This window comes from Papilio polytes, unplaced genomic scaffold (genome assembly GCF_000836215.1).
Source record: "Papilio polytes unplaced genomic scaffold, Ppol_1.0 DF821845.1, whole genome shotgun sequence".
In the NCBI taxonomy this organism is placed as follows: Eukaryota; Metazoa; Arthropoda; class Insecta; order Lepidoptera; family Papilionidae; genus Papilio; species Papilio polytes.
Genome location: NW_013527359.1, coordinates 1225620 through 1248085, shown reverse-complemented (window position 1 = coordinate 1248085; position 22466 = coordinate 1225620). Strand labels below are relative to the sequence as shown.

At 33.1% G+C, this 22466-nt stretch overlaps 4 protein-coding genes across 6 annotated transcripts in view; 2 read left to right on the top strand and 2 right to left on the bottom strand.

The window, feature by feature from the left end:
• Positions 1-2286, bottom strand: part of LOC106107774 — a 52223-nt gene extending 49937 nt beyond the window's left edge. Inside the window, exon 1 of the mRNA XM_013288776.1 lies at positions 1936-2286. Coding sequence (XP_013144230.1) covers positions 1936-1990 — 55 coding nt within the window. The 5' untranslated portion in view covers positions 1991-2286. The remainder of the gene's footprint in view (positions 1-1935) is intronic.
• Positions 2287-3496: 1210 nt separating this feature from the next.
• LOC106108068 (UDP-xylose and UDP-N-acetylglucosamine transporter-like) lies at positions 3497-6163 on the top strand. The gene is made up of 4 exons (XM_013289148.1): positions 3497-3774; positions 4147-4268; positions 4524-4788; positions 5518-6163. Exons 1-4 carry the CDS (start codon positions 3610-3612, stop codon positions 5875-5877), a joined length of 912 nt encoding a protein of 303 aa, XP_013144602.1. The 5' UTR covers positions 3497-3609; the 3' UTR covers positions 5878-6163.
• A 412-nt stretch (positions 6164-6575) lies between these two features.
• On the bottom strand, positions 6576-10482 carry LOC106108069 (RNA-binding protein 1). 3 transcript variants are annotated; one of them, XM_013289150.1, is made up of 5 exons: positions 10327-10482; positions 10016-10224; positions 9250-9312; positions 7739-7885; positions 6576-6706 (listed from the first exon to the last, which is right to left on the bottom strand). In XM_013289150.1, the coding sequence occupies exons 2-5, from the start codon at positions 10222-10224 to the stop codon at positions 6700-6702; spliced, it is 426 nt and encodes a 141-aa protein (XP_013144604.1). In that variant the 5' UTR covers positions 10327-10482; the 3' UTR covers positions 6576-6699. The 3 variants fall into 3 exon arrangements, 2 of the variants coding, with proteins under 2 accessions (XP_013144604.1, XP_013144603.1); XR_001225897.1 differs by lacking the exon at positions 6576-6706 and adding an exon at positions 8357-8880 and having other exon boundaries at positions 7795-7885; XM_013289149.1 differs by lacking the exons at positions 6576-6706; positions 7739-7885 and adding an exon at positions 7892-8880.
• Positions 10483-10719: 237 nt separating this feature from the next.
• Positions 10720-22466, top strand: part of LOC106107773 (neuropathy target esterase sws) — a 25125-nt gene continuing 13378 nt past the window's right edge. The window contains exons 1-15 of the mRNA XM_013288775.1: positions 10720-10909; positions 14184-14265; positions 14838-15049; positions 15870-16056; positions 16834-16979; positions 17508-17636; positions 17707-17787; positions 18121-18261; positions 18565-18654; positions 19008-19097; positions 19366-19497; positions 20475-20571; positions 20974-21182; positions 21707-21862; positions 22368-22466. Of these exons, the coding sequence (XP_013144229.1) occupies positions 10808-10909; positions 14184-14265; positions 14838-15049; positions 15870-16056; positions 16834-16979; positions 17508-17636; positions 17707-17787; positions 18121-18261; positions 18565-18654; positions 19008-19097; positions 19366-19497; positions 20475-20571; positions 20974-21182; positions 21707-21862; positions 22368-22466 (1953 nt within the window). The 5' untranslated portion in view covers positions 10720-10807. The remainder of the gene's footprint in view (positions 10910-14183; positions 14266-14837; positions 15050-15869; positions 16057-16833; positions 16980-17507; positions 17637-17706; positions 17788-18120; positions 18262-18564; positions 18655-19007; positions 19098-19365; positions 19498-20474; positions 20572-20973; positions 21183-21706; positions 21863-22367) is intronic.

Genomic DNA, 22466 nt, shown 5'->3' with positions numbered 1-22466 from the left:
CTGGTTATACTTCTACTAGCGCCCTGGCCGTGATTGCAGCGCCCTATTTTGACCATGACTAGTGTTAGATAAAAGTATCACGTAAGAGTAAGTAGGCCCTGGCGCCCTTTTCCTTCGGCCGACCTGGACCGTCGCTCAAGAGCGTCTTACTCTAACTCCGACCCTGTCTAAACCCTCCTCAATATTATTTACTAACGATAACTTTTTTTTCCGAAGGGGAATGCGTTACGCATACTCCGTGCCTCTGAGCAGACACGTGAGTTATGTGGGACTCTCCCCCCATAGTGGTAGGCATACCTCACTAAACCCCTTCGTTCCCTCCTGGCCATTGTGTGGGACGCCACGGGATCGCTTGCGCTTGCCACCGCGACGCCCTACATGATAACTACATGATGATTCGTTAAGTAATTTTTTCGTTTAACTTCTTTAAAAAAAACTATAAAGGTTGAGAGTAAATAATATTTAAGAATACTTGAATTAGATCAATTTGTCCCAAACTTAAATTTACAATTAAACTTTGCGCATTGAAACTGTAACCGATTTACAAATATAAATGGAAACATACTCGACAGTTGTAAAACGAGCAGAATTTTGTTGATCGTTGCTGAGCTGAGAGGCATTGAAGTTTTTTTACATTGCATAATGTAGTATTTTTCCACGACAACCAAATCAAATATCTGTCGGTAAATTAACATAAGGAAGTTATGTAAGTTATCGTCTAGCTTAGACAAGGAATAGGTCACCTTGGTGAACGGTGAAGTCGAGGGAACCAGAGGGGGTTTAGTGGGTAGGCTTTACGTTCCTTCCCTTTTGGGCAGAAATGTGGAGAGAGTCCCACATACCCTGTGTGTCTCTCCCCAAGGCACCTGGGATGCATAACGCATTTCCCCTCTTAAAAAAAAGAGGAATAGGTCACCTTGTTACGTTGTTCCAGTGAAGAGTGTGAAAATCAATTCTGCTTTTTATTTTGTCTGTACTGCTTTTGTTTTGTACTAAAAAGAATTTTAAAGCCTTTCTGGCAAAGCAACTAAGGCTATATTTTGTCACACATAACTAATACTCTTAAAATCTCCTGAGCTAATCATAAAATATTGTCCAGTTGAAATGCTTCAGATTCTTTTTTAAAATGGGTTAATAACTTACTGCTATTCATATTTCAAGCGCATTTTACTTATTCGTTAAATTAAGGAGTTCCTTTGTTTTAGGATTTACTAATTTCTTTTTTTTTGACGTTTTACAGTGTAGGAAAACATCGAGATTCAACGCGCACATATATTCCGAAAAAAAATCAAAGATATGTAAATTCAACAGTTGGCCAGTGTGGACTACGGCTTAGTCACCCCAAGTTGCGTAGGCTCGTTGTGGACATTTATAACAGACGACGAAATTAATGTTAAGACAAATAACGGTTTTAACAACAGTGGGTAGATTACGTTTCCATTTTCAAAATTAACGCATCTTCTAGATTATTCTAATAAGAATTTTGATCAACAAGTCGAGATGTTTCTCAACAAGTTCAAAGTGTTTCCACAAGCGTTACTATGTCATTAATAAATTCAACAAATTGCACGTTCTCGAAGTCCGTCGGCAGCGGTATTGTGAAACTGCTGTTTCGCGTATTACAACAAAAAAAAGTAAGCGCGGATTATATGACCTTTATAAACACGTATCCGTTCTTTTATTTAATCTTTAAACAGGTATATCGCGTTAAAACCAAATTTATGTTACGTTGCAAGTTAATAAATATTTTAACTTAATGTTTTCACTTAACACAGCAATCGGAAATTGAGAATATAATATTTCTACTTTCATATACTTAAGAGTAGCACTAGGTATTCTTATTTAAGTAACTATTTAGTTTACAAAAAATATATACTAATCAAGTAATTTCATAAATCGTTGACTCAAGAAATAAGTAAATGATTTAAAACTTACCCGATTGGAATGCTTGGAAAAGTAGAATAGAAAACACTAGTATTACTGTCAACATTTTTCAAGAAATACCAAATCGTGCACTTTCAACATGGAATTAAAATTCAGAACCGTTTGCATCGTGTAGTCGTTTGAAATATAAAAAAAAATAACAATCAAGATCACAGGCACAGTTATGTTAAACACAATAAACTGAATGGAACTGTTGAAATTTTGTACACAAAAATAACAGTTACGATTCGAAGTTTATAAGAGAGTTACGTATAGGCACGTTTGGAGTCATGGCGGTAAAATGCGGCACCGCCACGCACGTCAGCGACACACGGCGGGTAAACTCAAACTGACACTCAGTCGGTTCGGAAGAAGTCGCGCTCGGTTGCGTGTTCACTCAGCTCCCTCTATAAATAAACGGCGAAAGGCTTCGCTATTTGTAAGCCGTATTTTATGGCGCCAGCAATTTAATTAAGCTTGCTAGATACTTATAAATCTATTGCCAAGTCTGTTAGATACAAATTATGTCTAGTTTATGTCTCTATTATTTCTCATTAGGCGCTTTTTTTGAGATCTTGCCCTTTTTTACTGGAAAAGTGAAACTTCTAAAAGATCAATTAAGCGTAGCAAAATATTAATGAAAATGTTGGTGGCAAGATAATGAGAAACTTCGGCAGCGCCGTTATAAGCGCTTCAGGGGTTAATTTGTCGCTAAACATACTACTTAGATGTAACTTAAATGTAACTTGATCAACATATTCTATACTAAAGCTATAGGTCTTTTGTAGATGATTACTATAATTTTCATTTATAAACTACTATTATTAATATCCATGGTATGACAATTTACTACAGTTGGTAACGAGTTTTTTTAAATAATAGATTCATTCAAATAATTTCAAGAATTGTAACTTCGTCATTATAGGTGCGTAATAAAACTCCAAAACATAAATGCGTGTTGAATAAATGGGTGCCGCATTTTGTTATAGACTCAATGTGTCCTTGAAGGTGTTTCGTGACTACAGAAAATAAATTTAAATAAACAACGTTTCAACTGAAACGCAGTTGTGTCAACAAGTCAACAATGAAATTATGTATCAGACGCGGATGCACACGGACGCACCGGAAACAATGTCGTCTTTATTTAACTACTTGATTAAATTGCATTGTTAATCAATTTCAGACCATTCCTTTGTTTGTTAACTTTATTGTGGTAAAGTTATGTTGTTAAGTGTCTAGACATTTCGATAAAGTATCTATTAAAAAATTAATTTTAAGAATCGTTCCCATAAAGAGAAGGTTTGTTCCTTTGTTTGGGTAATGAGATAATGCAGCATTTGATAGAGAAATTTCAATATAGTTATTATTTAGCATTATTTTAATCTTTCATCTTTTACCGGGTAAATGTTTAATTTGTCACCAATACAATATGGTGAATATGGCATGGCAAGAATAACGAATGACCAGTGCTAAAAAAACGTGACGTTTCAATGTCAGATGTCAGCTGTCAGTTGATAATAAATGTCAAATTCTTTACATTTATGTTTGTAAATATTTGGTTGTGTTTGTTTTTTATTATATTTGTATTTTATTATGACAGATTATTTAATTATGTATAAGTGAAAAGAGTTCCTAAAATTACCAAACTATATCTTGTATTAATTATTTGTAATTTGGTAACTTAAAATGGGTTTGAAAAACACGACTTTCAATGTTTTTCTAAGTTGTTGCGTTAATTCCTTTTTAATGGAAATATTGATGGCAAAAGCGCCTGAATGTGCCAACTTTGTTACGTTTTTGCAATTCTTATTCATATCAATACAGGGATTTTTATTTAGAACATTTAATGTGGTAAGTAATTTTTATATTTGTCGTCTAATTATTTTACTCGTAGGGAAAATTTAATCTGTAATATCACATAAAAAAACCGAATTATCGTTAGCATTGAAATTTTTATCTTAAAGACATAAAAAAGAAAGTTTAATATTGAGTTTAATGTTGTGAATTGTTGAATGTTGTTGGTAGAGGTAGACCTAGAAAGAGATGGATGGATTGCGTAAAAAGTGACATGGTCAAAATCAAAAAGGGAGTGATGACTGAGATGACGTATGATAGAGTTATGTAGAGGACAAAAACCTGTTGCACTGACCCTACGGGAATAGAATAAGGAGAAAGATGATGAACCTATATTTGTCATTTTCATTTAAACTATTAACTTTTCAGTTTAATCCCAACATTCCATTCAAGAGTTATTTCATATTAATTGCTTTATTTTTTGTGACGAGTGTGGCTAATAATTATGTATATGCCTTGCATGTGCCATCTACATTACATATGATAATAAGGTAAGTTGATTAATATCCATTTATAAACAAAATTATATCCTAAAGTTATGATAAACTTTAACGGAAAGTTCAAAATCTATATATTGGTACTTGTGCTTTTAAAATATATAACATATAGTCAGAGAATTACATTTGCTGCCTACTTAGATTCCAATAATATAGAACAAACTGTTTTTTAACAAGTTTCCAATTCAACCAACCTTTGTGACAAAATGTGTGGAAATAAATGTCCTTTACTCTAATTTTTTTTTTCAGATCTGCATCATCTCCTGCAAGTATGTTAGTCTCATGGTATGCCAAGAATCGTGTCCCCAAGCTGACCGCTATTATTGGTTCTATTCTGATCAGTATGGGAGTGGCATTAGCGATGTATGGTGGTGCGACAGTAGTAGAAAATAATGGAACTTTTATACATTGGTGCTTTGGTATTGTTATATTGCTATCAACATTAATATTGGGAGCATTTACTGGACTGCAACAGGAAATTTTATATTCCAGTTATGGAAAGCATCCTGATGAGGTAAGCAGTGTAAGACCAGTGGTTCCACTACCAGCTATATGTCCCCACCGAGGGGCTCGGAGCCTACCTTAAATTAGGGTGATTAGGCCATAGTCAACCTTGCTGGCCCAGTGCGGGTTGGTCGACTTCACACATATCTTTGAATTTCTTCGCCGATATGTGCAGGTTACATCACGATGTTTTCCTTCACCGTAAAAACGTCGGGAAAATTATGTACATATGAAAATTCGAAAAATCGAAAATCACATTGGTACGGCGGGATACAATCCCAAGACCTATAGATTACAAGTCAAGTGCTTAAACCACTGAGCCACCGACGCTCACGCTTTTGTGGTTAGTTAATGTAATTGGAAACTAAAAAGAAAACAGACTTACAAACAAAATACACTAAAAACAAAATATTCTCAAAAAAAACAGTACACTAAAAAATAATGAAAATAGTAAACCTACCTTATTGTAGCTGTTATGTTTATATTGTACAATTATTATTACCAGTATTTTTAAATTTGTTAATTTTATTAGGAAATTTAGTATCAATGCTTTCTATTAGTTTACTTTAAAATGAATAATAGTGTAATGAGTAAAATAATTTTGTAAACTCAAAAATAATCGACCGATTTCAAAAATTCTTCTACTCTTAGAAAGCTACTATATCAGCGATTGATTATTTTTTTTATACCAAGCAGTCCCACTCAAAAGCTAATTTAATATTTGTTTAATATTTTTCAGATGCTGTTCTTCACTCATTGTATACCCTTACCCTTGTTTTTGACAATCTACCTGCAGTTGAAAAATATTGCCTTTTCTATGTCTAGTTATTTGTGGTTAATTCTTGCATTGAACATTGTATCTCAATTCTTCTGTGCTCATTCCGTCCACGATTTAGCTACGAAGGAGAATTCTGTTACCGTTACATTTATATTGACAATAAGAAAATTTATATCTTTGTTATTATCTAGTGTAGTTTTTAAGAATAATTTGACAATTTTACACGTGTTCGGAACTATATTAGTTGTTGTTGGCACTTATATTTATTTTGATTGCTTTAAAAGCAAGAAGCAAAGACCGGTTAGTTTGAAAAATGACTGATATTAGGCTGTGAATTGTCTTCTGATTGTTTTATAGAAATATTTCCTCAGTGTGGTAGTTTTTTTTAATTATTTTAATTTTATAGAAAAATGTAATTAAATGTTATTGATATTAATTTGATTAGTAGCAGTATAATTCGTTATTTAGTGAAATATACAGGTTTTTATGTAGTAAATGTTACATAATTGTGAATCTCTTATAACATTTGATGAAATATGTGAAAAATCCGTCCAAAAGTAGTTTTAAAATCATGTATTTACTAGAAATTATTTACAATCTCTGTATCAATTAGTTTTAGATCATTTTAAATAAAACATGAAATAATTTATTAACATATTTATTGCTTAAAAGTATCTTAATATAACAATATTGCAATTAAACAAAACTCATACTCTCATGAAATCTGACAGCTTTTATGCACAATTTTATTTACAATAAAGACATGAATTGGAAAATCATTCCAATATTAATTTAAATAAACATCCTGATCCTAATGTAATACTAAATAGTACATAAGTTAGCTACTTTTTACAACCTTAGCTGCAGCAATTTATCCTAAAGATGTAACCCACATTTTAAGCTGTCAGTACTATTAACTAGAGTTTCAATGTGTTGAAATATTGCATTATTTTACAAACTATGTAAACTGTGATGAAAACATCCTGAACTACTAACAGAAGGGAATTAAAACGATATTCCTATGTTTATGATTTAAACTAAATGTCACAAACTCACACCACTATATACGAAACATTTTTATAATCAAAGTTTACTCAAGTTCCTTGCATCCAAATTGGATCAGCGTCTTGTTGAAATATATTCTCAATATCTGTAAACAAAAATTGGAATTTATTTTAAATGTCACGTTTAGTACAATTTTTTATTAAATTCTCAACAGTTAATCTTACTAATATTAAAAATTAAGTTTAGATGGATGGATGGATGGATGTTTGTTAGCGTTTGTAGCCTAAATGGCTGAACAGATCTTCATGAAATTTGGCACAGGTTTAGATCATAGTCTGGAAGAACATATAGACTACTTTTTATCCCTGGAATAGTTACGGTTCCTGTGGGATTCATTTAGTTTTTTAATGTTTACTCGATCATTCTGCAACGGTTCAACATATCTTATTGAAATTTGGCACAGATATAAAACAAAGTCTGGAGTACACGTGAGATAAGGTTCATCCCCGAGAAATGTCCGGTTCCCGAGGGATAAGTAGCTTTTTGTAATTTTTATAGTTTGTATGTTTTCTAATACCACGCGTACGAAGTCGCGGGCAACAGCTCGTATAATTATAATTTTGACATTAAATTATTGTCAAGAATTTAATGAAAGAATGTTCCCCATTCCATGACAAGTGTATGGTAGAAGTAACAAACACATATCAGTCATGGTATGGAGGTATCTTGCTGTTGCACACTTATGACTCAAGCGTTCCACATTGATAATGAAACGGATCTAAGGAGCGTGCAGATTTAAATTTACGATTTTTTCCCTTCTTTTAACTAATGAAGAAAGACTACCAGTTAAATGCAGTCTAGGTATGTAGTAATGAATTAAACATACCAAATTAGACAATTATAACAGCAGTAAGCCTATTATGAACTAGCTTTCACCCGCGACTTAGTCTGCGTGGTGTTCAGAAAACTAAGTAGCAAATGTGTTCTTCCAAACTATCCTATAAATTTATGCCAAATTTCATCAAGATTCATTCATCAGTTTTGGCTACAAAATCTAATAAAAATCCATCGAAACTTTCGGATTGAATATTAGTTTATGAAGATATATAGAAAATCAAATAATGTTAATTTGATGTGTATTACAGAGATTTTAATACATGTATTTGTGTTTATTTACCTGTTTTTGCTTTCAGATCGGCTGCGTCGTTCGCGCGAGCGGGACCTGCGCGGCGAGGGCGAGCGGCGGCGCACGGAGGGCGAGCGGCGCGGGGACACGGAGCGCCCGCGGGAGTACGACCGCCGTCTCGGGCTTCGGCTTCGCGTTCTATAGTACAACGTGCGAGTTATTTTATTTCATTGAACTATTTTCATGTTTTTGTCGTTCTTTTTAAGTCACAGAATAGTTTGTTTTCGTCAGGTAACTCGGTCAGTATAGATTTATTTTATTGATTGGTTTGAATTGTTCTGGAGATATAATCGATGTGGATACAACAAATTAGTTTTATTGGGATATTACTTGTGACAGTCGCCGATTAAATGTAAAGTATTTTCTCACAAAATCAGTTTACGAATCAATCGAAATTACTGCTTTAATTTGATTTTCATCATAGATCTTGAACGTAATTGACTGTAACGAGTTTTTCGCCATGTTTTACTGAAATCTCAAAATACTTAATCTATTTTATACTTAAATTAAACATCCAAATATAGCACATTGAAACACCAACATTTCATAGCATGTCTAAGTAGGTAAACATTAGGTAAGGCAGTGCTAAGTATAGGATTTAAAAAGTACCGAGACTTGATGAGCCTGCGAGGGCCGCCGGGCGGTGTGGCGCTGCTGTGAGGCCGAAGGGAGTTTGAATACCGAGGCGGTGAAGTTTCAACATTATCTTCTAAATGGTGACCATAAGAAGTTTTGACAACAAATTGTTGAAACGGAGAGAGCTGATCGCCATATAGGTGGTATTTCTAGCCGGTGCCTCGGTGACGACGCGTGTGTGCAGCAGATTGCAGTGAAGCATCAGGAGTTGCAATGACATTCAGGATTGTAGGTTCGTATGCTATGTGGCTCGTCAGTGGTTATCGTTCAGGTTTCGGAGGGTGTAGGATCAGGTGATGGCGGTCGAGAGGATAGATATGGGGAGGCAGTTGTTGTAGACTTCAGCTGCTCGCAGACGGTTGGAGAGCCGGTCGCACAAGTCGAGCGGGATGTTGCGAGCGGCGTTCGCGGATGTCATATTTGTATACAAGCCGTAGTTGTGGTGAAGAGATGTGGTGAGGTCGTTGGTGTGTTGGTGGTTGGTTGATAAAATGGACCTGTAAACGTTCCAACACCCACCACATTAAATAACTTCTTTGTCATTACTATAACTACCAGTAATTTTCAATACATATTTTTTTAATTTTGTGAAATCTATTGTTATTACAACAATATCCTCTTTTAATATTACGATATTTAAAAGTGTACATTACTTTTAAAAAGTGAACAAGTGAATATAAGACATTGGGGATCAAAAATATGCACATTAGAGGTAAAGTTATTAAAAGACAATTAAGTAATGGTCATTTTAAATCAAAACGGTGGTTATTACTTAATTAGTAAATTGCATTAAGGGAAGCCTCATATAGGTAATTCATGTGTAAGTAGCTTAACCTCATCTAGTATTAGTAATCTATCCAAAATACCTGCGATCTCTTCTTGTACGGCCATTGGACATCTCAACACGGATACGAGTTCCACAGCAACGTCTAAAGTAGAAATATAAAATTGTATATTCATTTTAATCAAAATGGTTAAAGTGCATGTACTTTTTTATGTTGCACTACAATATTTTCCTACAAGAACTCACCATTTGGTAGCACTAAAGCCTGAATACTAAAACAAATCTTAAACATTTCACTTTGTTAGTGCCACTTACAATCAGACATATAAAATAATCCCTAATCAAATTTGGATTTTAAGCATTGCCTTTTTATTTAAGATGTTATTATAAATTATGTTGTAGTATTCATTTAGAAACCTGTTAAAAAGTTTAATGAAAGAATGTTCCCCATTCCATGACAAGTGTATGGTAGAAGTAACAAACACATATCAGTCATGGTACGGAGGTATCTTGCTGTTGCACACTTATGACTCAAGCGTTCCACATCGATAATGAAACGGATCTAAGGAGCGTGCAGATTTACAATTAAAACTCTAATTGAAGAAGACTGTATTGACTTGAATCTACATACATTATTTTTAATAAAACAATTACTACAAATAAAATTTCTATCATATTTCCCGTTTAGGTGTAGCTATGTACACATATTGAATTTTATTATAGAATTAAAAAAAATGAAGTGTTTTGTAAAATAGCAAAGAGTAAGTCAATTGATATCAAAATGGCGGACGCAGATAAAAATAAACATCTGCAAATGTACAACGAAATACAAAATATGGATTACTTACGTTCCATCTAGTCCTCGAACTGAATCTTCTGCATCTCGAGGATCCTCAAATTCAACAAATGCAAATCCTGGTGGATTTCTGGCCACCCACACGTTCCTTATGTTACCATACTTAGAAAATATTTTTTCAATTTCGTATTTTGATGCATTTGTGCCAAGATTTCCAACATATACTTTGCAGGATAAATCCCATTCGCGGTAGCGTGACATCTAGAAACGTCGACCAAAAATCAAAATTAGAAACCACGTGCCGCCATATTAGATCAATAATTTTATCAAACTCAACAGAGATCTAACAATTGGAATAAATACCTTAGCTTACGTAATTTAAAGAGTTAATGATACGGTTTGATAGTTGTACACAAAAGCGTAACGATTTTATAATTATTTATAACTAAATTATTGATAAATTAGAAATAACACTTAAGTTGGTCAGCTAGCGTCACCAAAATCTCATCACAGATTAAATAAAAATTAAGACAAGACGAACATTAAAGCCAGCTAACAAACAAGTGTTGCCAACTATATCCGAGGAAGTCAGCAAATTAAGATCGTTTCGTGGCGCAAATCATGTACTTTAGTTGTCTTTATTCAAAAAGCTACGGATTTAAGTTGTTTTATTCATAAAAAAAATATTACAATTAAAAGTGTTTTTTTACAGTTTTATTACTCTTACTCTTTGTCAGACACAGACATTGTGTCACAATTTCATTGTTGTGTGCCAAACAGCTGATGGTCTTTGTGATTGCGAATTATTTTTAGATTTATAAAAAATAAATGAACTTAAGTAAAAATGGATGTCGTGGGCCTTTTAAATAATATAAATGATAAATCTGATATGTTTGCTGTGAAGACGTGGACAGCGGAATGGTCAAGTAATTTTCAAGAGAATCAAGTAAGTTTCAATATTGATTTTTATTCTTTTCGACATCTAAAGAGTATCTATAATATTCGGTCGGATTTCGTTTTTTAAAACGTTAAGTACAACAACCCTTCCTGTATTAGGTAACTACCTGTTTAATTTTAGAAATCAATACCCTTGAGAATTATCGACTAATCGTGAGTGAGACATCTCATGGATATGTGATGTACAATAGAAACTTACGCTTTATAAAATTCTGTTTATCTGACTAGCTGGTTTATTAACTATATTGGATTAAAAAAAACAAAACCATTTTTAAGTTGCTTACACAATGAGTTTTTAACTTTCATTCAAATATGTCTGATACTAGTAACCTATCCCTGCTTTGTTTGTATAGAGTGTTAAATAGCTTGTTAAAAACTTTATAGACTTCAAAAGCAAAGTTAGAAGTTAAGCCAGTTAGCTAAGAGAAGACTGTAATACACTATGTGTTAAATACAGAAACATAATTTAAATATGTACCGGCATCTTAAATTATAAGAATACACTTAAGTTAAAATTAACATTTTGACTTCTGTCATATTGTAAGCAGCAGAAGAAGCTAACTGTTTAAGTTTTTTTTTAACATACATCCAATAATTCAACATTTGGTCATATTTAATACCATGTAAGCATGGATGAGAAGAATGTAGAAGTATGAAATGTGTAACAGAATCCGACAACAAAAGCTGTAACTCTGTCTACCTCTCTATGACTTGTTATAAGACACATTTATATATAGTAATTGCAATAATTTACTGCTTTAATAACTTTACAAAGAATAATATATGTTTCCAACTTTTTCATTTATTCAACAGCTGTTCTCATTCCATTTGTTTTCTTCAAAACAAAAAAAAAATGGTCTACACCTAACAGTAATGTTAAAATAAATAAAAGGCTTTTTTTTTCTATTTGACACAAATTTTGCACATAAATATGATGTGTTGTATTGCAGTGTTAGATTTTTACGTAATCCCCATGTTAGCATTGCAACAGTTCTGTTTGAAAAGTGGCGTAAACGCAAGGACTACCGGTCCGCGCCGCGGTCAGTGTCGCGTAATTCTAAATTCAAACGGTCGCGTTCGAGCGCCTGTTCTAAATTCAAATGTTTTGCAACAAAATGCTGTTTATGGTATGAAAAAATTAGCGGAAAATGTTTCTGGTCTAATTTTTTTTTTGTAGAAAAAAAATCTAATTCAATATATCTTTACAGTGTTAAAGAATCTTTCATTTATTAGTTAAATTTAAATCGAAGGGTAAACATTTTTTGAATTGATAATTTTTTTATACATTCGAATTTATTTTTGGTATTACAAAGTTTATGTGAAATCTGACTACGTATTAATGTAATACATAATTGTGATTCTACAAAAGGAATTCAATTGTAAAATTTCAGTCATTGTTAGTCTTTGAAAAAAAGTTAAAACAATGATAAAAACTGTTTATTTATATTTTTAGGCCACAAAATTTATATTATTCTGGGAACAAAAGATAAATTGATAATTATATTGTTAACAATATAAAATAAATGCCCCCCAAGCTAAATTCTCATGCAAAAACACACTTCAACATTTTTTTATCTTAAGACATGTAATGCAAAGAAAAACATCTATTGTTTCATGCATAATGTAGTGGGTATCATTTTGCAGTGTTTGTAAACAACATTGTCAATGAGTGCTATGTTAATATGCATTCTATCCTATCCACGCTTGTTATACGTTGTTAGGCCTCTTGTAGACGAATGATTTCATATCTACAATCAGAAATAATTTAAAAACCGTGCTTATAGTGAAAAAGTGGTAATAAAACGAAACTTTTTCTTAATATTTTTTTTTAATCCAAATATATTTATTTCTCACTCTAGTAAAAGAACTGTAAAGAAATAAAACACTGCTTACTACTAAATATTACGTTAAAGCAAAAAATATTGTGAAAAAACATCGATTTTTTACTCTATCTATTGCGTTTTGTATCGTTTGTGAGTATCCTTAGAGATATAGTTTCGCGGAAGTGGTCGCTTGTAGTTCATTGTCTAGATATCGAGATATCCACGCTTCTGTATTGACCAGTTTTTATCTTACGACCTTGGTTAGCAAAAAAGCAACCGAAACTCAACATTTTTCCTTTCTCAGTAGCAACAAGTCCTCTTCTTAATTTTGCTTTATTTTAAAGTTTATGGTAATTTATTTAAATCCAAGAGTGACTATCGATGAATAGATTTTTTTGTTTTATTGTTTAACATGTTAAATGAAAAATGTTCGTAAATAAAAATAAATTAATATTGAAATTGAAATGTAATACTTTGTGTACATTTTTGCACTATATTTTTTTAAATGTAGTACTTTTCTTTAATGGCAAAGGTTTAATAAAAAAATGTATTGTAAAATTTTTTCTTGTCTGTTTTCTTGTTATATTCACTCTTGTCATGTTTATTCAATTATATTGACTATCGCATGTAAATTGATTTCTCAGGGCTTACCGTGACTTCCTTAACGCAATTGTTTCAGAATTTAAAAAAAAATCACTTTTATATCCTCATGCTGTTTTATTTCTATTAGCATAGGCAAACGGATTTTTTAAATACGTGTAGTTGAATTAAAATATTATATCGCGTTGTTATAAAAAAAGGTTGCAGGTTGAGTGACCAATCAGGGAGAATTGTGTCATGGAGTTTATAATTTTATTACACATATTAATGCTATAAAATAATAAATTGCCAAGTTTTATGAGCAATGCTGTACGAAATTATTCGTTTAGAATTTTAACAAACTCGATATTCAATACATTATGCAGTTGTCGGAAAAAATATTTTCTACGCCCTTTTCCCTTGGCGTTTATACAATTTAAAAAAAGATATGTTCACTTATACTTAGTTAAATACCGGAAAACAATCACGGTCAATGATTTTTTCAAATCTGAAAAAAAAAAAAAATTACTACATGTATCCATGATTTAGTGGCAAACCTTCTAGTTTATGAACGTGACTTCTAATATTTTTGTGCAATAATTTTTTTATAGTAATCATTACCACGTGGTATTTCGTATTGTTTTGAAAGTTATTTGCGTCATTGTAAACAGTCGCTTCGTTTGTCACGTGTAGTGAAGCATGTATTCAATTCAAGCAAGATAATCAGAATGTGATGCAAATGTTTTTAACTATTGTTGCTTGTCTATCTTTACTTCTATACTAAAAAATAGCTTATTCAAAGTAATCTTTACATCACTGTAACTTATTGCAATTATTAAAGTTTGTCTGTATTTTTTTCAGTTACTATGGTCTTTCTGTGGATGCCTTCTTGTATCGCTACTCGCCGTATTCTTCTATTATTATAAAAGATGGCGATTAAAAGGTATTTTCTATTACTATTTATAATTTTAAAACGTTCTTGATATTAGAAATGATAGGAAATACAATATCTTAATAGACATTTAGCACGTTACGAAATATATTCGAATGGTAATGTGTAGACCATGACCCGCTTTTTAACGATAAGATAATTTTACTAAAACTTTAAAAAGTGGTAATATTTGTCTATTATGTCCTATTTAAATTATATACATATAAAAATGCTAGCTTTCGCCCGCGACTCCGCGTGGAATTAAAAAAAAAACAAAAGTGAGTAGCCTGTGTATTCTTCCAGACTATCCTCTAAGTCAATGCCAAATTTCATCTAGATCCGTTTAGCCGTTTAGGCTACAAACTCTAACAAACATCCATCCATCTAAACTTTTGCATTTATAATATTAGTAAGATTATCTTTTAGAAGAAGGATAGTCTAACCACGATATTTCTACAATTGATTGACGATAGTAAAAAAAAAATCAAATTTGAGAATATAGCGCCTCCTTTCTAATTACTAACATACATTTCTCATATAAAATTCCACTAAAGGAAAACACTATGAGTGTTTTAAATATACAGAATTGTCTGGTGGTACTGGCACCATTGACGCTGCTGGCGAGCCAGCGAAGAGGTTCCGGAAACGAGACAAGATGCTGTTCTATGGGCGGCGTATGCTGAGAAAGGTCAAATCAATCTCCAATTCCGGCCAGGGTCGGAAACGACGTGCTGTTATGCGCTTTGCAAGGAAACTGTTGCAATTAAAAAAGGAATCAGCACCCGAACAACTTAAGGTATATAAAATTTCTTATTCATGATTGACAAAGGTAAATAAAAAAAGTGTATTTATACAGTTTTAATGTCATGAGTAAATTAGCATTTTTCCTTGATGTCCGATTTAAATATGATAATCACGTTACAGACGTATATGCAAAATTAACTAATTATCAATTCATTTATATACAATTTGTCAAAACGTTATTCTAAACGGTAAGATGTTCTAGAATCTCTAATTTCTTCATTATCTACGTATGTAAAACTAAATATCTATGGCTGCTTATACCTTAATTATACTCAATGTACTTCTTACTAATGTTCCAAACGCAAAGTTAAAACAATGATACAACGGATTATTCCCAACCGTCACCTCGCTCTGTCCCCACCTGAGAATGAAACGTTTCATCCGTCCCACTATCACCAATAAAGTGACAGATAGAACTGTTATGAAATAAAATAAGTACCAACCGTCCCCTCGTCGCAAGAGGGGGGGGACAGAGAGGAGTGACGGTTGGGAATAATCCGTAACAACCACCTAACTTCAAAATACAGTGGTAGTGCCCGCTTTAACATCATCGCACTAATAAGTCGGCTCGCCCGGTGTAATACCACGACCACACAGAATACAGGCGTGAAGTGGGAGCAATTCCGCGTTTCGTCTGATGAGTGTAGTGCCGGATGCCCAACTTTAGTCCATCTAGAAAAGAATGGGAAGGGAACTTGGATTGGGAGATATGCTTTTTAGCTTCATCTTCTCCTCCGTCGATTAAGGGTAGGCAACGCATCAATAAATCTAGGGCTTTAGGTCTAAACACTTAAAAACAAATTACTCCTTAGGTGTTAGAACCGCCAGCGGAATATTTAGAGGAAGATCTAACGAGTGACGACCGCGTCCCTCCAGACGCTCTCTACATGTTGCACAGTATCCGAGTGTTCGGTCACTTTGAGAAGCCAGTGTTTCTCATGCTGTGCAAACATACAGAGATACTTAACCTGCCAGCTGGAGCCTTCCTGTTTAAAGTTGGTGAGTAGTTAAATTGTAGGCTTTTTAAAAAAGATAGCGATTAATTTTTACAACGCTCCACCACACTTCGGAATAAATTTTACCGGATTTTTGCTGGCAATGTCTTGGTTATTGTCATAAATGGAATATTCCGTTTAGTATTTTTTTGTCAGTTATTGTGGTTTTTATGTTTATATGTTATGTGACGTGTAGGCAAATCAATGATCAGGTTACAAAAACATTGGAACCACGAAGTTTTTATTATGAAAACTTTGAAATTGTTTGGTGAATTTATAGTGGTGACCACATGCTAGTGGTAACCGCCCTGGGCGTTAAACAGAAAGTGTCGCCAAAAGTTGGGAATCACATGTCCACCTTTACTGTACCAATACTAAGAATTGTTATAAGTTGCCAGGGTCGGTTTTTCAAGGTTTTTCAAGAATCAACGTGTATTAATTAGGCTAGCTCTTACTATCTTTCGATCACATCACTCTTATTAGGTAAGATCGTGGTCAAGCGCTAACTTAAAAAACAAAAGAAAATGCCACAAAAATGTTAAACGAGGTACTATAGAATTAGTTGCGCTAATCATACATCTTACGTCTTACAAATGTTATAAATGCGAAAGTTTTGATGGATGGATGTTTTTTAGAGTTTGTAGCCTAAACCGCTGAACGGATCTCGATGAAACTTGGCATAGATCTAGAGCATAGTCTGGAAGAACATATAGGCTACACACTTTTTATTTTAACTCCACGCGGACGGAATGTTAGTCGAAGTTTATTTTCTTATGTGAAGGTGACACGGACGAGAACGTATACGTGGTGCAGACTGGGCGTGTCAACGTGTATATTACTAACGCGGACGGCAGCAGTCTTTCTCTCAAGGTGGTCCGCGCCGGAGAGAGCGTCACTTCATTGCTCAGTTTTACTGACGTCCTTACGGTAATTTGTCTAGACTTTGTCATCTTATATTGTAGGTTATCTTTACCTGAACTTATCTTACTAAGTAAGTGGTTTTTGTCCTCCATTTAAACTAATTGTCTACATCTCAGTCACTCTATTCTTGATCACGTCTTTCACGTACACACGTCTTTCAAAGTACGTCTTTCGCGTACATTCATCTCTTTCTAGGGAAAGAGATAGATGTACGCGAAAGACGTACTTTAGACCGGTAAAGATAGTAGGCCTATCTCTACCGGTCTATTATATTGTTAAAGAAAATATACAGTAATAAAAAGTAAGAAATGTCAGTTTGTAACTAATAAATCTTACTAATATTATTAGATGGATGGATATCTATTAAAGAGTTTATAGCCTAAACGGATCTCGATGAAATTTGGCATAGACATATGTACATAGTCTGGAAGAATACTAAGATACTACTAAGATTTTTTAATTCCGCGCAAACAAAGGCGCGGGCGATAACTCGTTATGTAATCAAGACTAATTAAAAATGATATTTCCTTCCAGGGACACTCTCAACCTTATAAAACAGTGAATGCAAAAGCATTAGAAGATTCTCAAGTGATAAAACTACCAATGCGAGCTTTCCAAGAAGTTTTTAAAGAGTATCCTGATATATTTGTCAGAGTTATACAGGTGATTGCACCGTTTATTGATTACTTAGTGCAAGGAAATCCGAAGGATACAAGTTATATGTTTGTTTCAGATAATCATGGTACGACTTCAACGAGTTACTTTTACAGCACTTCATCAGTATTTGGGTCTCAGTGCTGAACTGGTCAATCCGGTATGTTGAAGATTTTATTTTATACTTGTATTGTAAATAATCATATGATAAGGTGGCAAGCTAGCGAGCAGCGATGGATTCGCCGAAAAAGCGAAGCGGTCGCTGCTGCTTTAATATAACGAATTCAAAAAAAATTTTTTAGAGATTTTTTAAATCAGTGCAGTTTAAAAAATCTAATGTAATTTGGAAGATACATTCTTAGTCAGTAAAAGTCGCGGACAAAAACTAACTTAATAAATGGCTTTCGTGAATACGTCTAAAAATTTTTAGTGAATAATTGCAGTTCAATTATTGGTTACTTTACCTCATTCTTGTATATGTATAAATTTCCAGGGTAAAGACAAACGACGTCCAGGGACAGTGTCCTCCCCTGGCAAGTCCAGTAAAGTGGTACTGGTGGACAGTGGTACCACCATGCACCCACAAAACACCCACTCCACTCAGTCACCGCATCACGAACGAGCCGATCACATGGTAAGTGTTATAAAACTGTGGGCTTTTATTGCAGGAACTTATTTATGCAAAAAAATGTTTTTTTTTTGACAAAAAAAGAGATAGCAATATGACTTTGTACGGCAAAAAGTAAATAGACTAACTAGGCAATATTCTGATGTTCATCTCTAGTATTAATAATCTGTTTAATGAGAAAATACAAAAAATCACAATTTTTTATTAATTTCGAATTTCTCATATCATGTTCACTCCTAAATTGTTAAATTATCCCTTACATTTACCCCTAATGATAGTAAATAACTTGTCATGTGACATGTGTGACAGGAGGGGGGGCACCAGACCTCCTCCCCCATACACATCCAGGGCCGGCGTCCCCGCCCCGACATGCCCGACCTCACCTCTAACACCCCACAGGTATCACTCCACTCTATACTAATAATTAAATTCCATATCGATTTCATTACTATTTTTTTTTGTTAAACACAAAAAAGACGTTAATTTTTTCTGTATTTTTTTGTCACATTAGTTTCATATTGCAAACATTTGTAATTAATATTTAAATTGTTTGGTGGATTTTTTTATTTACATAAAAAATCATAAAAAATCTGTCAACACAGATTTTTTTTAACATTTTTTGTATATTTTTTATAATTTTTAGTGCTTTCCTATACGACATGATCATATAGACCATTGTATCTAAAAAAAATTATAAAAAAAACTCTTGTTTCGATGTTTTGTGCTTGTTATAAATTATATGTTGTGTTCAGCAGCCGCCCGACGTGCAGCCCACTTTGTCATACAAATCGAAAGAGGGATCCTCATTTAAAAAACATAATACTGACAATCTAGATGAACAGGTAACATTTTTTGTTTTAATTATTTTAACCGATTATATTTTTTTTATATCATAAGGGGACAAAAAAAGTAAGGACCCTGATTTGGAATGTGTTAACTTGTCGAAGGAGATGCAGAGGAAAGGAATATTTCCTACCTTCGTTAAATTCAATTTTCCCATCGTTGTAAAGCATAATATGGAATTGCTTTTAATTATCGTGTATTTTCTATCTATTCTTTTAATATGAGCGATTTTTTTTTTCCAAAAATCATATTCTCAAGTGTTTGCAGGCTTTAATGCAAATAGCAAGTGAAGCGTTCGTAAAGGAATTGGGTCTGGAAAATGATAATTTAGTACGCGGTAATGTACAAGTACGGGATCTGCCCGCGGGAACATATATCATGAAGGAAGAGAGTCATAAGGTAAACTATTATATGATTTTAATTTGCTTTTAACTATTTAAAGTGTCAATTGTCGAAAAAATTAAAAAAAATGTATAGCTTTTCAGTTTTTTTAAAGATTTTTTTTGTGCAATTTGCTTTTTTGACAACTTACGTTACGAGTAAGAGACAATACGATAATGTCTGCTCTAGTTTTCTGCATAATCTGTGTTAATTTTTCGTGTTTGTTTGTTTAAAAAATTTTATTTTGTTCGTTCCAAAAGCTGTATTATTGTATCGAGGGTGAGCCAGAGATAGTTCAGGTATCTGTTTTGCGCGTTTTTTTTTTGAGAGTGATAATTTTATTACTTTAAATTTGGCATTTGTATCTTTTATAGTCTATTTTAAAGTCTTGCAAACAATAAAATGTAAATAACTTCGAAGTGATATTTGTTTTAAATTATAATTTCATTTTATTTTATTCGAAATAATCATTTAGTGGTCTGAAAGATATTATAAGCATAGATACACTTTCATACATTTTATTGGAAAATTCATTTCAATCATGTATGCTTTTAAGGCTGCATGTTTTTATGAAATGTATGTAATTCTCAGCCATTTTTTTTAACAAACACAACACCTCGTATGAAAATTTTCATTTTCGCTGTCAATATCAATCTCTAAATCAAAACAACAAATGTTTTTTTCTTATTAGTGTTCTACCAAAACACTATTACAAATATAGTTACCAACACCAAGCGTATAAATACGAAAACACAGACGATTTGAGTACCTCCTTCCTTTTGGAAGTCGGTCAAAAATAAAAATTGAACCTTATTTCAATCGGCATAAAGCTCAAAATTTCCTAAATCTACTCTGTTCTACGCTTCAGTCTATTTAAATGGATTTTAAATTTGTAAAGATGGCATAAAATGTTTAGATTTTTTACATCATTGTTAATGATTTTTTTTTCTAAAATTATATTTTTCTGTACAATTAATTGGCAATTATTTATCTAGGATGTGGCATTAGTGTACCTCCTATCGGGGGCGTTGCTAGTGTCGCAGAAGGTGGCAGAAGGCGAAGGGGAGGTGCATATGTTTACTGCGTACCCAGGTGAGTAAATATTACCTGTATCTATACTTCTATACTATTATAATAAAGCGTAAACACACGCTTCTTTGTTGCCTAAGATGTCAGCAATTACAGCATATTATTGAATAATTCCTTTTTTAATAAAAAACTCTACACTTATGTCACGCTTTAGGCTATATATATTTTCACGCCATTAAACTTAGGAGGTAAATAACTTAGAAATAACCGTAATGCGGGAAAGAGACAAAAACTACAAGCTGACAACATTAAAGAAGCAAAAATCTATGGTTTCGGTAATTGTTATCCAATATCAAAGGCATTTGGAATTTGAACATTTATTCGACATTTGCAATTGAAATATTTTTTTTATTAAACACGAATGAAGCCGTACAGCAAAAGTTATAGCATAAAATGTTCCTCCAGGTGAAGTGGAAGGTGGTCTAGCGGTGTTAACAGGAGAGCCGAGTTTCTTCTCGATTAGAGCCAAACATTTCTCTCGTATCGGATTGTTGTCGAAGACAACCGTGTACAGCATCATGCGGGAGCGGCCCTCGGTGGTGCTGCACATTGCCAATACTGTCGTCAAGAGATTGTCACCTTTTGTGAGACAGGTTGACTTCGCCTTGGATTGGGTAAGATTGCCTATCTTACTATTGTAAATGTGAATGTTTAGATGGATGGATGGATGTTAGAGTTTGTAGCCTAAACTGTTGAACGAATCTCGATGAAATTTGACGTAAATGTAGAAAATAGCCCGGAAGGACACATAGGCTATTTACTTTTGGATTTTTTAATTACGAAAGCTAATAATATTTTGAATGCGAAAGTTTAGATTGATGGATGGATGTTTGTTATAGTTTGTAGTCTAAACGGCTGAACAGATTTCGATGAAATTTGGTATAGATGTAGAGGGTAGTCTGGAAGAACACATACGCTACCCACTTTTTTTTAATTCGAAATTCTATATTTAATAGTGTTTGTGTTTAGTGAGTCCCTTAAGAACCCCCTAAGGTATAACTATTTTTGCTTTTTTTTTAAATTGATAAAAATAGTTTTTAATTTCAAACTTCAATATGGATTTTTTTACTATTGATTATATGTTTGTTGAATTTTTAACTTTTTTATCGATTAGTTATTTGAAAAACGTAATTTTTAGGTATTCCTGGAGTCAGGTCGTGCGGTGTACCGCCAGGATGAGGAGTCAGGGTCCACATTCATAGTACTGAGTGGTCGCCTCAGATCTGTAATCACACATCCTAATGGCAAAAAAGAGTTGGTAGGAGAGTACGGGAAAGGAGATCTGGTGGGAATTGTAAGTAAAAAAAAATGAAAGTGACTTTACAATCATATTTTGAATGAAATATGTAGTATAAAGTATTATTAAAGGTTTTCGAAGTTACGTAATCAAATCACTAAATAAATGATGTCCCTCTTATTTTTAACATTTATGGTAATTATAGGTTAAATTTTTGTTAGTACATTTTATATGGCTACTAAAAGGCTAACCTATTTCAACCAAAATGTAGTATGCATTGATCTGTACTGATATTATAAAAAGGAAAGAATTGTATTTTTATTGAATTAATTCAAAAACAATTGAGCCCATTTAGAAAAAAATAAAATTAAAAATCTATGTTATCAGTGAGTAACATAGGCTATATTTTTTTATTTCACTCGCGAGCTACTAATTTATAAAAGTAACCAGATTGCTGCAAAATAGCGTAAAAGGTTAAAAAATATTCCAATCACAACTTGCATTTCTAATTCTATAAATTGACCCTTGAGCACATAGTAATAGTATACTGGTCGTGGTTCAGGTGGAGATGGTGACGCAGACGCGCCGTAGTACCACAGTTATGGCGGTCCGAGACTCCGAGCTCGCTAAGTTACCTGAAGGTCTCTTTAATGCTATCAAG